The 14289-nt window shown below is 42.4% G+C and overlaps 2 protein-coding genes and 1 pseudogene across 2 annotated transcripts in view; 2 read left to right on the top strand and 1 right to left on the bottom strand.

The window, feature by feature from the left end:
* The window catches only part of SLC33A1 (solute carrier family 33 member 1), a 41612-nt gene extending 37713 nt beyond the window's left edge, over positions 1 to 3899 (top strand). Inside the window, exon 7 of the mRNA XM_074405526.1 lies at positions 1706 to 3899. Coding sequence (XP_074261627.1) covers positions 1706 to 1918 — 213 coding nt within the window. The 3' untranslated portion in view covers positions 1919 to 3899. The remainder of the gene's footprint in view (positions 1 to 1705) is intronic.
* Positions 3900 to 5741: 1842 nt separating this feature from the next.
* On the bottom strand, positions 5742 to 6874 carry LOC120368332 (small ribosomal subunit protein eS26 pseudogene; annotated as a pseudogene).
* A 3169-nt stretch (positions 6875 to 10043) lies between these two features.
* C9H3orf33 (chromosome 9 C3orf33 homolog) overlaps positions 10044 to 14289 on the top strand; it is a 29528-nt gene continuing 25282 nt past the window's right edge. Inside the window, exon 1 of the mRNA XM_039480290.2 lies at positions 10044 to 14261. Coding sequence (XP_039336224.1) covers positions 14127 to 14261 — 135 coding nt within the window. The 5' untranslated portion in view covers positions 10044 to 14126. The remainder of the gene's footprint in view (positions 14262 to 14289) is intronic.

The raw sequence follows: 14289 nt of genomic DNA, 5'->3' as shown, positions 1-14289 counted from the left end.
TACTTATACCACTAAATCACTGTGCTCCCATAACCATCTCACTCATTACATCTCATAGCCCAACATTATTCTATTCTGAACCATTTGTACAATCTGAATTCTCAATTAATGACAGAGTTCCTCATGGGATAGTTGGAGCTCTAATTCTTGGACTGAATACTCCAGTTTCCTGTCTATATCCCTTGGTTCTTGCCACATCCTGTGCTTGAAATACTATTTTTTTTTTTTTTCTGAGACAGAGGCTTACTCTGTTTCCCATTCGGGAGTGCAGTGGCATGATCTCGGCTCACTGCAACCTCTGCCTCCTGGGTTCAAGTGATTTTTGGCTAATTTTTGTATTTTTACTAAAAACAGGATTTCACCATGTTGGCCAGACTGGTCTAGAATTCCTGACCTCAAGTGATCTGCCCACCTCGGCCTCCAAAATTGCTAGGATTACACTGCATCCAGCTGAAATACTTTTTAAAGTAGCCCCTTACTGAAGATAATTGCTTGTCAAGGATAAGAATTTTAAACAAATGAGACATATCCTCTGAACTTGGAGATGGGGAGAATATGAGAGGACATGTAAGAAAATGTTGATAGAGAGGGGAAAGAGGTTGAAATTAATTTTGGGTAGGAGAGGGGCACAGTGGCTCAACGCTTATAATCCCAGCACTTTGGGAGGCTGAGGCAGGTGGATCACCTGAAGTCAGGAGTTTGAGACCAGCCTGGCTAACATGATGAAACTCCGTCCCTACTAAAAATACAAAAATTAGCCGGATGTGGTGACACGCGCCTGTAATCTCAGCTACTCAGGAAGCTGCTTGAATCCAGGAGGCAGAGGCTGCCGTGAGCCAGAGTGTGCCACTATATTCCAGCCTGGTGACAGAGCAAAACTCCATCTCAAAAAAAAAAAAAAAAGGGTAGATATTTTGATATAAGGCCAAAGAGAAACTGAAGGATAAGATTCAACTGAAAGAAGAGGTTTGAGATATGAATAAGTAGGAAGGAATGTACTGGAAATGAATCAAGCCTGAGTTTATAGTTTAGGTAAGTAGTATATTCTGGGCATCTGGAGTTAGAACTAGTTAGGCTAGTTTTCTGACTTTTCCAGAAATTCTTATAATTTCCGAGAGGGAAGTCTTAGCAGTATTAGAAAGTTTTAGCCATGGTACCTGGCCCTCTAGATATGGCACAAGGGGGATGGGGAGGTGGCTCATGCTGGTAATCCCATCACTTTGGGAGGCCAAGGTGGGTGGATCACTTGAGTCTGGGAGTATGGGAGCAAGAGATTCTAGAATGGTTGATCTCAAATGTATTTCTATGGTGACGAGACACAATAAGACATTCACTCCTAAAAGCATACCTAATTATATTGTAATGCCTGAAAGACTAGCTGTTTCACTGTTTACCACTCAAGAAAACATACTAGGATCTAAGAGTTCCTTCAGATAACTTACTTCTCTCTGGAACAGTTTTCAAGTCGTTCTTTGTATTTGATGCCCTTAACGCATGTATATGCATGTGTGCATCCACACACATATGCACATTATTTGGACGTGTCATTTTGAAGAACAAAATTAAACTTCACAAGTGAGTCTAATACACAAATCTCATTTATAGCAGTAAGAATACCACTGAGCTAAAATATTATTGTGCTTTGAATTGACTTCTGCAGGATAAGAAATAGTTTTAAAAATTATTTAACTCTTTTTTTTTTTAGATGGAGTTTCTTGTCGCCCAAGCTGGGGTGCAATGGCGTGATAGCTCACTGCAACCTCCGCATCCCAGGTTCAAGCAATTCTCCTGCCTCAGCCTGCTGAGTAGCAGGGATTACAGGTACCTGCCACCACACCCAGATAATTTTTGTATTTTTAGTAAAGGTGGGGTTTTACCATGTTGGCCAGGTTGGTCTCGAACTTCTGACCTAAGGTGATGCACCTGCTTCGGCCTCCCAAAGTGCTGGGATTACAGGCGTGATTCACCATGCCCAGCCTGTTAACACTTCATCTTGGAAAAATTTGAACATATAAAAGTAAACAGGGCAACAATGAACCCATGCAGAGTTAAACAGAACAGTCCACAAGACTGCCAATACTTCTGACCAAAAAGAGTTCAGGGGAGCTTAAAATCACCCTCAGATGTGATAATTTGTTAAAATGGCTCAGAACTCACTTAAAGCTGTTATACTCCTGGTAATGGTGGGTTACAGGGAAAGGATAGAGATTAAAATCTGCAAAGGATCTAGCACTGATTTGGAGACTTGATCTATGCATAGGGCAGAGGCCAGAGAGTTCTAAAGGTAGAGATTCTAGCTGTCCTCTCCCTGTAGAGTCATGGACAACATTGACTCCATCCAGAAATGATGACAAGACACATGGAGCAGTGCCAACCAGGAAAGCTCCTCCAAGCCTTGGTGTCCACAGTTTTTACTGGGACATCATGCTTGACTGCCTATACAGTTTACTTCAGTCTCTAGTCCCTCTGGAGGTCAAACTGACACCAGAAGACTCAAAGCCTCCACTGTAAATGAGTTTGTGTGATCCAAATTCCCAAGATAAAGGACGTTCTTCTCAGGCAGGATATGCTGAGGGTTTAGAGATTACCAGGGGCAAATAGCCAAGGCCAGCCCTGTCTTAAAATCTATATTACATAATCCATTACTCAGCTTCAATAACAAGTATATATCCAACCACTTTCCCTTTCCATATTGTTTTCCATTAAAAATATGCAGAGGCTGGATGCCATAGCTCACGCCTGTAATGCTGGCACTTGGGATGCTGAGGTGGGATGATTCCTTGATCCCAGGAATTTGAGGCCTAAGCAACACAGTAGGACACTGTCTGTACAAAATATTTAAAAATTGACCAGGTATGGTGGCACACCCCTGTAGCCCAGCTACTGGAGAAATTGAGGTGGAAGGATTACTTGAGCCCAGGAAGTCAACTGCAGTGAGCTGTGATGGCACCACTGCATTCCAGCCTGACTGACAGAGCAAGACCCTGTCTCAAAAAAATAAACAAAAATTTAGAAACATAGTAAAATAGCAAAAACAGTATCAAGACCACATGTGGATATCCTAATTTTTGTTATTTTACCCCATATTCCTTATTCTCTTTTTGTCTTTATCTAGCCATACATAGCTATACTGTAAACACATAATTTTTCAGAACTATTTTTCAAAATTATTCAGAATACATTGTACCAATAAGGCTCTTATAATCTCTTAATTATTCCTTAACACTCCGTGCATTTTCAAAAAAACAAGAACATCCTCCTATGTAACCACAGTACAGCCCCTAGATTTAGGAAATTCGTATTCATACATTTTTATCATTTAATTTACAAACACCATTCAAATTTTGATGATAGACCTAATTATATTCTTGCTAAGTATAGAATATAAGATTACAAATTATATTTAGTTTTTGTGTTTCTTTAGTTTTCCTCAATTTGGAATTTCCTAGTCATTCTTTGTATTTGATGCTCTTGAAACCTGAAAAATGTCCCTCAATTTTGGTTTGCTGGATGTCTCCTCATGATTTATGCATATATATTAACACTTTGTTTGGATCATGATTCATGTATGTTTTGGTTGGTGCTAAGTCTTATAATCTATAGATACTCCTGTTATCTTTTTTATTTTTCTTGCAATTTATCCCTTAAAGAAATAGAGGCTGGGCATGGTGGCTCACACCTGTAGTCTCGACACATTTCGAAGCCATGGTGGTAAGATCACTTTAGCCCAGGAGTTCAAGACCAGCTGGACAAGATGGCGAGACCCTTTCTCTATGAAAAATTTTTTTAAAACATTGCTGGGTGCGGCAGCAAGCCCCCGCAGTCCCAGCCACTCAGGAGGCTGAGGCAGGAGAATCTTTTGAGCTCAAGAGTTCATGGTGACAGTGAGCTGTAATTGCAGCACTGCACTTAAGCCTGGGTGACAAAATGAAACTCCATCTCCGAAGAAAGGGGGGGAGGGAGGGAGGAGGAAGGAAGGAAGGAAGGAAGGAAGGAAGGAAGGAAGGAAGGAAAGAAGGAAGAAAGGAAGGAGGGAAGGAAGGAACAGGAAAGGGAAAAAAAAAAGGAAAAACAGCCGGGCGCAGTGGCTCACGCCTGTAATCCCAGCATTTTAGGAGGCTGAGGTGGGTGGATCACGAGGTCAAGAGATGGAGACCATCCTGGCCAACAGGAATGTTGGGCTAAAGTGATCTTCCTACCATGGCTTCGCAATGTGTTGAGGTTATAGGTGTGAGCCACCATGCCCAGCCTCTATTTAGAGAAACGCTGTTTCTACTAAGGAAATACAAAAATTAGCTGGGCTTGGTGGTGTGTGCCTGTAGTCTCAGCTACTTGGGAGGCTGGGGCAGGAGAATTGCTTGAACCTGAGAGGTAAAAGTTGCAGTGAGCCGAGATCGTGCCACTGCACTCCAGCCTGGCGACAGAGTGAGACTCCGTCTCAAAAACAAAAAGCAGAAATAGAGTCAGGATTTTACTGATTGTATCACCGTGGTGTATTTTATGTATTCCTCTGTACTCTGTTTTCTCTAAATTGATAGAATATAAAGTAATACTTTTCAGACACTAATGTGCGTAAGAATCACCTGCAGAGCTTTAAAACCCAGATTCCAGAGTCCCACTCAAAAGTTTCTCAGTACATCTAGGCTGAGCCTAAGACTTTACACTTTTTAACAAATTTCCAAGTGATGCTGATGGTGCTGGCCTGAATTTTACACTTTCTGTAGCAGTGATTTGAAGACTTGACCTAGCCTGACTTTTTTTTTTAGGTGGTGGTGTGTTCTTACATCAGGAGACATAAAATGTCTGATTCTCTTCATTTTGCTACACTGGTAGCTTCAGGTGTTCATTACCCACATTGATTAATTCTTGAAGGATTACAATAGTGATATTCTAATACTAGTATTCATTTTTAATAAACTCAAATACTTCTATAAAAGAAATATTCCCTCTTTTGTGTGATTACTCTGTGATATAATTTGCACATAAAAGGTAAGATAAATGCTAAATTCTTATTTCCAATTTTTAAAGTAATGAGTTCACTGGTATCCTTCAACAGTACCCTTGTGTTGTTTTTGTCATCTTGTTTGGGTTTTCCCAAAAGACCCTGAGACAAACAAGAGCAAGGCAGACCAGTAGGGAAGTGGAGAGGTAGTTCAAAGATAGGATGGTAGCCAATAAAGGGTATACTACTAAGCCAGTTACCACAGTGAACTATCGAAGAGAAATTCCACTGGGATTCAGTGACACATGCCCGTAATCCCAGCACTTTGGAAGGCCGAGGTGGGTGGATCACTTGAGGCGGAGTTTCCCTCCATCTCCCAGGTTCAATTGATTCTCCTGCCTCAGCGTCCTGAGTAGCTAGGATCACAGGCATAAGCCACCATGCCCAGCTAATTTTGTATTTTTTGGTAGAGACAGGGTTTCTCCATATTGGTCAGGCTTGTCTCAAACTCCCAACCTCAGGTGATCTGCCTGCCTCAGCCTCCCAAAGTCCTGGGATTACAGGTGTGAGCCAATGTGCCCGGCCAGGTGAATGTCTTATAGTCTTTGCATCTAACTTTGATTCAACGCATTTATTGACTATCTTTTCTGCAAAGTGCACATTGTACAAAGAACAGAAATTTCTTTACATATCTTTGCCCTTTAGAGCTTCATAATTTGCTGAGCAAAGAAAGGGTAATGAGAGAACTAAAGGGACAGATTAATTTTGTCTAGGAGAATGCCTTGGAGTAGAGTGGAGGTTATGTCTTTTTTTTTTTTTTTTTTTTTCCCACAGATACCTAAACTTTTTATTTCACACAGCTATGCAAGTTGTGAGGCCAAGCACATGACTGCAAACAAGGTTTAATTTAAATGAATAGCCAGACATGATGGCTCACACCTGTAATCCCAGCAGTTTGGGAGGCCTAAGGGGTGAATTATCTGAGGTCAGGAGTTCCAGATCAGCCTGGCCAATATAGTAAAACCCCATCTCTACTAAAAATACAAAAAATTAGCTGGGTGTGGTGGCACACGTCTCTAATACTAGCTACTTGGAAAGCTGAGGCAGGAGAATCACTTGAACCCAGGAGGCAGAGGTTGCAATGAGCTGAGATAGCACCATTGCACTCCAGCCTGGGCAATGGAGCAAGACTCCTTCTCCCACCCCTCCTCCTCAACAACAACCAAAAATTGATTACATAAATAAGCTTTCTTCCCCATGAAAATACTGCTTGTTATTTCACACTTGGTCTAACACACACAAAATTCTCACCCCATCTGGCACAGATACACTTAATAGGCAATATCAAGTACAATTTCCATTTTATTTTTCTCCAGAGAATAGTTGTCTTCAATCTTTTACTCAGTTCCTTACATGGGTTTTGGTGGGGATTGTGGGGCAGCACCCGCAGGTCTAAATCGGTGTGGGGGTGTTCAGTCCTTGCGGGCTTCACGAGATCGATTCCTGACTACTTTGCTGTGAATTGCACAACTCACACAGTAGTGTAGCTTCACATAGAGCTTGGGAAGTAGATAGGCATCAAAGACACTCGCTTCAGAAATATCCCTGACTGCTGCGGCCTCCACTATGTTTCAAATGACAAATTTCTTAATGGTCTTGTCCTTGGGCATGCATCGAGCACAGTTTGTGCAGCGAATAGGCTGAACATGGCCGCGGCCCTTTTTGGCACGACTGTTGTTCCTTCTTTTCTTTGTCATTTTGGAAGCTCGCAGCGGAGAAAAAATGGTTATGTCTTCTATATATGTCACACCCCCTTCTTAGGACAAATTACATGCTGAGAGGCCCAGGCTGAGCAAAGCAACTCTAACTTTTTCTTAAGATTAAGTGGCTGGCCAGGTGCAGTGCTCACGCCTGTAATCCCAGGAATTTGGGAGGCTGAGGCAGGCAGATCACCTGAGGTCAGAAGTTTGAGACCAGCCTGGGCAACATGGTGAAACCTCGTATCTACTAAAAACACAAAAAATTATCCAGGTGTGGTGGCATGTGCCTGTAATCCCAGCTACTTGGGAGGCTGAGGCAGGATAATCACTTGAACATGGGAGGCAGAGGTTGCAGTGAGCAGAGATCACATCATTGCACTCCAGCATGGGCAACAAGAGCGAAACTCATGTGTCGAAAAAAAAAAAAGATTAAGTGGCCATGTTCTTGGTCACTATTATATGATTTGTCATAGTGTCATAGTGACCCTAGCTGATTGTGCTGGAGGCATGAGCCCCTGACAGATGAACGGCCAGTTTATAGATAAGCTAGCAGCCCATTAGGTGGTCTGACATGGTAATTTTGCTTGATAGGTAGGACAATGACTAGAACAATCATAGTATCAACATAAAATAAGATGTAGAAATGAATTTCTAGCAAAATGTTTTATTTGGGAATATAGATAAAAATAGAATTGCAATTTGGGCAAAGCTCTGATGGGTGAGTGAGGGTGGTAAGTGAAAGTAATTGCCATGGAAAGTAATGGCAAAAACTGCAATTACTTAGTCTCAGGTTGTTTTGGCAGCTATTAGGTAAAACTAGTTTTAAGGTTATAACATGCTGTTTCAGAAACTAAGAAGAGGCTGCCAGAGAGATCCTGGAGGAGCTGCTTTGTGCCCTGGGGCTTATTCTCCCTGGTCCCTTGATTCGGATTTAGTTGAATATGACAGGAGTTATTCCAATTCATACAATAAATTTTTACAATAGTTTTTTAGAAGGTTGTGTGGGAGAGATACCAGGTATGTGTTAGAGGAAGGAGATTAAGAAATAACCAGTGAGGCAAAAAGAGAGTTGCTGAAGATAGGTTAATGATAGTATTCGTAGGGATCATGAATTTCTGCTCCTGAGGAAGGGGACAGTGTTCGTGGCTTATTGCCATCCTTTCTGTTAAAAGATATTTTCTAATGGGCCAAATTAATTACCTTTTTATTTCTTTTCCTTTTCTTAGTGGTTTTGTGAGTTGTTTACTTAGTGGTTGCTCTAGTGATGACAATTTTGTGAGTTATTTCCTTCGTGGTTACTCTAGTAATTACAGAGTGAGTTATTTTCTTAGTGGTTACTTTAATGATTACAATTAACATCTTATCTTAAAATAATCTGGTTCAGCCGGGTGCGGTGGCTCAAGCCTGTAATCCCAGCACTTTGGGAGGCCGAGGCGGGTGGATCACAAGGTCAAGAGATCGAGACCATCCTGGTCAACATGGTGAAACCCCGTCTCTACTAAAAATACAAAACATTAGCTGGGCATGGTAGTGCGTGCCTGTAATCCCAGCTACTCAGGAGGCTGAGGCAGGAGAATTGCCTGAACCCAGGAGGCGGAGGTTGCAGTGAGCTGAGATCGTGCCATTGCACTCCAGCCTGGGTAACAAGAGTGAAACTCTGTCTCAAAAAAAAAAAAAAAATCTGGTTCAGATTAATATCAATTTAATTTTAAGAGATACAAAAACTTTGCTCCAATATAACTGCTCCCTCCCCATCCTTTGAGCTATTATTGCCATTCAAATTATATTTTCTTTATAAGCCCATCAACACAGTTTTATGATTATGATTTTATTCCAGTTGCCTTTTAGATCATATAGGAGGAGGAAAGAGCTATAAACAAAAACATTTATACTGTATTTTATATTTATTTGTTACCAGTTACCTTTACTGGTACTCTTGAGTTCTTCCTGTGGATTCATGTTACCACCTCTGCTCTCCCTAATGGTTGTAGAGAACAGAAGGGAATGGAAGGGAAGAGGATGAGAACAAAAATGGACTTATCGTAGGAGAGGAGGGAGGATGGTAGAGATTCTGCAGCGTAAACAATTGAAAAGTATCTCTCTCATTTGGCTAATACTTAACTAGAGTCTCCTATGTATCAGGAACTATGCTCAACACTGGGTATTCAGTCATACACACAGAGAGACAGTAAAAAGACAGTCTTTGTTCTACAGACTAATGGGGGAGAAAGGGGAAAAACAAGCCTATCCAAAAATAATAGACTTTTTATTATTTATTTATTTTTTTCTTTTTAAAGATGGGGTTTCACCATGATGGCCAGGCTGGTCTTGAACTCCTGACCTCAGGTGATCCACCCACCTTGGCCTCCCAAAGTGCTAGGATTACAGGCATGAGCCACCACGCCCAGCCCTAAAATTATAAATTAAATTTGTGTCATGGATGGTGCAGATTTAACTGAGAGAGTGCTAGAAAACACCTCTTGTGGATATGATGTTTAAAATGAGATCTGAAGGATAATGAGGCAGCTTGGTGATGGTGGTGGTGGTGAGGGGCAGTGGGGCGACGTAAAGGTAGAGGGATCAGGGTATTCTAGGCCAAGGGAGCAGTGAGTGTAAAGGTTTTCAGATAGGGTTGAGTCTAGCACTCTGAAGAAGAGAGAAAAGGTCAGTATGTTTGAGGCATAGTGAATGAAGTAGGGAGTAGGAAAGATGTGCTTGGGGAGACAGGCAGGGTCTAGATCATGCAGGGCCTTGCATGTGAACCTGAGGAGTTTTGATTTTATTCAAAGAATAATGGAGTACCTTTTTGTTTGTTTGTTTGGTTGGATTTTTTTTTGAGACAGAGTCTCACTGTTGTTGGCCAGGCTGGAGTGCAGGGGCACATCTCGGCTCACTGCAACCTCTGCCTCCCAGGTTCATGCATTTCTCCTGCCTCAGCTTGCCAAGTAGCTGGGACTACAGGCACGCACCACAATGCCCAGCTAATTTTGTATTTTTAGCAGAGACAGGGTTTCACCATGTTGGTTAGGCTGGTCTGGAACAATAGAGTACCTTAAAGCATAGTAATAAACCGAAATTATGTAGTTTCTGCCTCAAGACATATCCATACTTAGTGCAGTATGGTGCCAACTCTTAATCTTAGTTTTAAACAGGGATTTCATATAAAAATCTAGATTTCCAGCTTCTCTTTTAAAAAGCTGAAGATCTCACCATATCTTTTTTTTTTTTTTTTTTTTTTTTTTTTTTTGAGACGGAGTTTCGCTCTTGTTACCCAGGCTGGAGTGCAATGGCACGATCTTGGCTCACCGCAACCTCTGCCTCCTGGGTTCAGGCAATTCTCCTGCCTCAGCCTCCTGAGAAGCTGGGATTACAGGCACACGCCACCATGCCCAGCTGATTTTTTTGTATTTTTAGTAGAGACGGGGTTTCACCATGTCGACCAGGATGGTCTCGAACTCTCGACTTCGTGATCCACCCGCCTCGGCCTCCCAAAGTGCTGGGATTACAGGCTTGAGCCACCGCGCCCGGCGATCTCACCATATCTTACTCCAGTTGTTTGGTGTAAGTTGGGTATAATCCCATGTTGGGGTTTTGCCAGGCAAGTGCAAAAGAGGCAGAGGAAGATGGGAGTTGAGAATACTTTCAAGGGAGTGATTGAAAGGATAAACTATTGAGTCTCAGCTGGATAATACGGCAACTGAATTCTAGAGGTGGGTGATGAATAGATAATGGTGGTTCAGTGGACTGGCATCTCAATTAACTCAAAGAATTATTTATAACGGATATTTTTACAAGTGAGCCAAAAGAACTGAAAGTTGTCACAGGAGAATGAGGTGTTAGCACTGTGATTATGGATGTGGTAATTTCTGGTGAAGAAAAGTTCCCAGGTGTAACTATAGAAGTGGATGGCTGAAGTGGAGTGGAAGAAAAGGTTATTGGGCATGACAGCAAACAACTAAGAGATCAGAATGATGAGAGGAATGGAGATGAAGTTAAGTCTTTAAGTCAGATGTAAAATCTTCAGTGAATAAGAGGGAGTTATGGGAAATCACAAGATCATAGTCCCAATCACTCCTGAAATCCTAGAGAGGATGAAAAAGAGGGAATAGTTTGAGGAGCAAGGAAATTATGACCTCATCTGATCCTAAGGTATATCATGTAAGAAAAATAGAATGGTTGACTTTGAAATTGGGAATCAAGGCTAGAAACTGGGGTGAGATTCTCATGATGAAATATTCAGCTTTTTTCTTTTTCGTTGGTCTCTGGGAACACTTACATTAGTATCCATTTTTTTTAAACGATAATTCTACCTCATTAATTTCAAATTTTCTGTAAGAGTCTATTACATATTTGTAAGAGTCTATTACAGATATGTTCATGGTATTGTAGGAAATTAAGGGATGGGGCAGTGAATCTAAGTGTGGCTTTTTATGTATATCTCTCTGTTAAGATCATGTAATCATCTTATTCAGTGAATTCTCGAGGTTACCAGCAGGAAAAGGAACAGTGTTCCTTGGTGGAGCTAACTCAGGAGCATAAGTCTTTGATTAATCTGCAAAAATCCTGGGACAGGAACTACACTTCTCACATCAGTGCTTACTGAGGTGATACTGAAACATTATTGAAATTTAGAGGGCTGGGCACGGTGGCTCACACCTGTAATTACAGCACTTTGGGAGGCCGAGGTGGGCAGATCACCTGAGGTTAGGAGTTCAAGACCAGCTTGGCCAACATGGTGAAACCCCATCTCTACTAAAAATAAAAAAAATTAGCTGGGCATGGTGGTGGGTGCCTGTAATCCCAGCTACTCAGGAGGCTGAGGCAGGAGAATCACTTGAACCTCAGAGGCAGAGGTTGCAGTGAGCCAAGATCACACCATTGCACTCCAGCCTGGGCAACAAGAGTAAAACTCCATCAAAACAAGAAAGAAAGAAAAAGAGAGAGAGAGAGAAAGAAAAGAAAGAAAGAAAAAAAAAGAAAAAAGGATAAAAAAGAAAAAAGGCTGGGTGCAGTGGCTCACGCCTGTAATCCCAGCACTTTGGGAGGTCACGGTGGATGCATCACGATGTCAGGAGATTGAGACCATCCTGGCTAACAAGGTGAAAACCCGTCTCTACTAAAAATACAAAAAATTAGCTGGGTGTGGTGGTGGGTTCCTGGAGTCCCAGCTACTCAGAAGGCTGAGGCAGGAGAATCGCTTGAGCCAGGGAAGCAGAGGTTGCAGTGAGCTGAGATCACACCACTGTACTCCAGCTTGGGTAACAGAGCGAGACTACATCTAAAAAACAAAACAAAACAAAACAAAAAGAAAAAAACCCCACTAAATAATATACAAGAAACTAGTAACAGTGACTACCCTTGGCAGAGGGATTACAGGTAGGAAAGGGCAAGAGGTTTCACAGTCTGCCAGTTCTATCTAATAAGTATTTTTCAGTGATAGAAGTGTCTTGTAGCTTCATGTGGCTATTGCCTGCTTGAAATGTGGCTACTGAAACCAAGGAACTGAATTTTAAACTTTACTAATTTTAATTAATTTAGTCACATATGGCTAGTGGCTACCATATTGGACAGTGCAATTATACTCTTGGAGTTTTTTATACTTTATGCAAACATTACCTTTAAAAGTCAAAAGAGACTATGTTGTATTCCTAACAATACTTATGAGTAGTGGCTTCAAGGAGTGTATTGTCTCCATATTATAGCCAATAGAAAGTAAATGACAATCGTTAACACTTGGATCTTGCTTGCTATGTGCCAGGTATTGCTCCAGGTGCTTTTCAGACATTAATTCCCTTCATCCTCCCAGCAACCTTATGAGGTAGGCACTATTATTAATCCCAGTTTTACGGAGGAAGTATGCACGGAATGATTAAGGCAGTAGCTAAGGTCACCTCGCCAAGAACTGATAAACTAGGATGTTGTGCAGGCATTCATCTCAACCAGTTGACTGTGCACTTAACTACAACACTGTCTCTTACACAGGCAATTGACCAAATCACAAAAATATCTACGTTTCCATCAAGGGTGGAACACAAATGATACTGGGGAAAATCCAACTACAAAGATACACTATCTTTAATCACTATTTAAAATAAAAAAATTTGTGTGTAGATTTAAAATAAATGTAGTTAATAAGTGAAAAAAGTGTGGATTTCTTTATGGGCAATCATTTGCCTAACACTACTCCTTTTGGTCTTCCAGTGTCCCATATCTCTTATCTCCTATCTGTTACCGTTCTTATTGTCGTAGTTGAAGACAGGTCAGTCTTTTCTCCTTACTTTCCATCCCAAAGTCTTTCTTAATACTTCAGATGTCAGTTACCTGGGCATCTCTAAGTCCTTTAAATTTCTTTCTTTCTTTTCTTTTTTTGAGATGGAGTTTGGCTCTTATTGCCTAGGCTGCAGTGCAATTGAGGGATCTCAGCTCACCGCAACCTCCGCCTCCCAGGTTCAAGTGATTCTCTTGCCTCAGCCTACAGAGTAGCTGGGATTACAGCCATGTGCCACCACGCTCGGCTAATTTTGTGTTTCTAGTAGAGACAGGGGTTTCTCCACGTTAGTCAGGCTGGTCTTGAACTCCCGACCTCAGGTGATCTGCCTACCTCAGCCTCCCAAAGTGCTGGGACTACAGGCATGAGCCACCACACCCGGCCTAATATATATTTTTATTACACAAAGGTTACCATATTATTTGCCCTGCCCTGTATCTAATTTTTGTTTTATTTAAAATATATTAACTATTGTTTTCTAGCAGCTCAAAGATTTAGAGCATGTGATATTAGGCTTTCAGAGCAGCTCTTAAGACATTAAAGCCCTGGGCGCGGTGGCTCACGCCTGTAATCCCAGCACTTTGGGAGGCCGAGGTGGGCGGATCACGAGGTCAGGAGTTTGAGACCAGTCTGGCCAAGATAGTGAAACCCCGTCTCAAAACAAAACAAAACAAAACAAAACAAACAAAACAAACAACTTTAAAGCACAATTTGAATATAAGAAATATGCATAGGTTTCAAGGACAGGCCGTATTTGGTTAAAAAAAAATGCGTATGGTTACCTTTGGGAGCAGGTGGAGAGAATGAATTACTTCAGTTTCCTTCCTTATGTGGCACCTGCGGAAACCACACTGCGGCTGGGTGAATTGAAGTCAGCAATTAATCGATTATCACCCTCTAGCTTGGTCAGGAATGCTTCAGCCCCCGCAGTGCCGCTCCGGGATCGCCTGCAAGGTGGAAACGCCCTGCATAAAAGCGGTTGAGGCACTGCTAAGGCGCCTGATATCTGGGCTGGGAGGTCCGCCCACTGGCGACTGCAGGTCGCTGGGCCACCCCCGGTCCGCAGGGAAGGGAACCCCACCGCCTTTCCGAGGTGCGGGGCGCCCCCTGCTGCCAGCCGGAGGAGCTCAGAGCCCGCTCGCAGGAGGCCGGGAACATGGCGGGGCAGTCCAGGAACATGGCGAGGCAGCCCGCGGCCTCTGGCTCGCCGTCGCCGGACAGGGACGGAACGGAGCCCAACGTCGTGGCTCGGATCTCACAGTGGGCGGACGACCACCTGCGCCTAGTTCGGGTACCGCAGCCACGCGGTCTGGGCGGGT

Source organism: Saimiri boliviensis, chromosome 9, assembly GCF_048565385.1.
Source record: "Saimiri boliviensis isolate mSaiBol1 chromosome 9, mSaiBol1.pri, whole genome shotgun sequence".
NCBI classification, from domain to species: domain Eukaryota; kingdom Metazoa; phylum Chordata; class Mammalia; order Primates; family Cebidae; genus Saimiri; species Saimiri boliviensis.
Note: the sequence above shows the minus strand (reverse complement) of the source record. Positions and strands in the feature narration are given on the sequence as shown.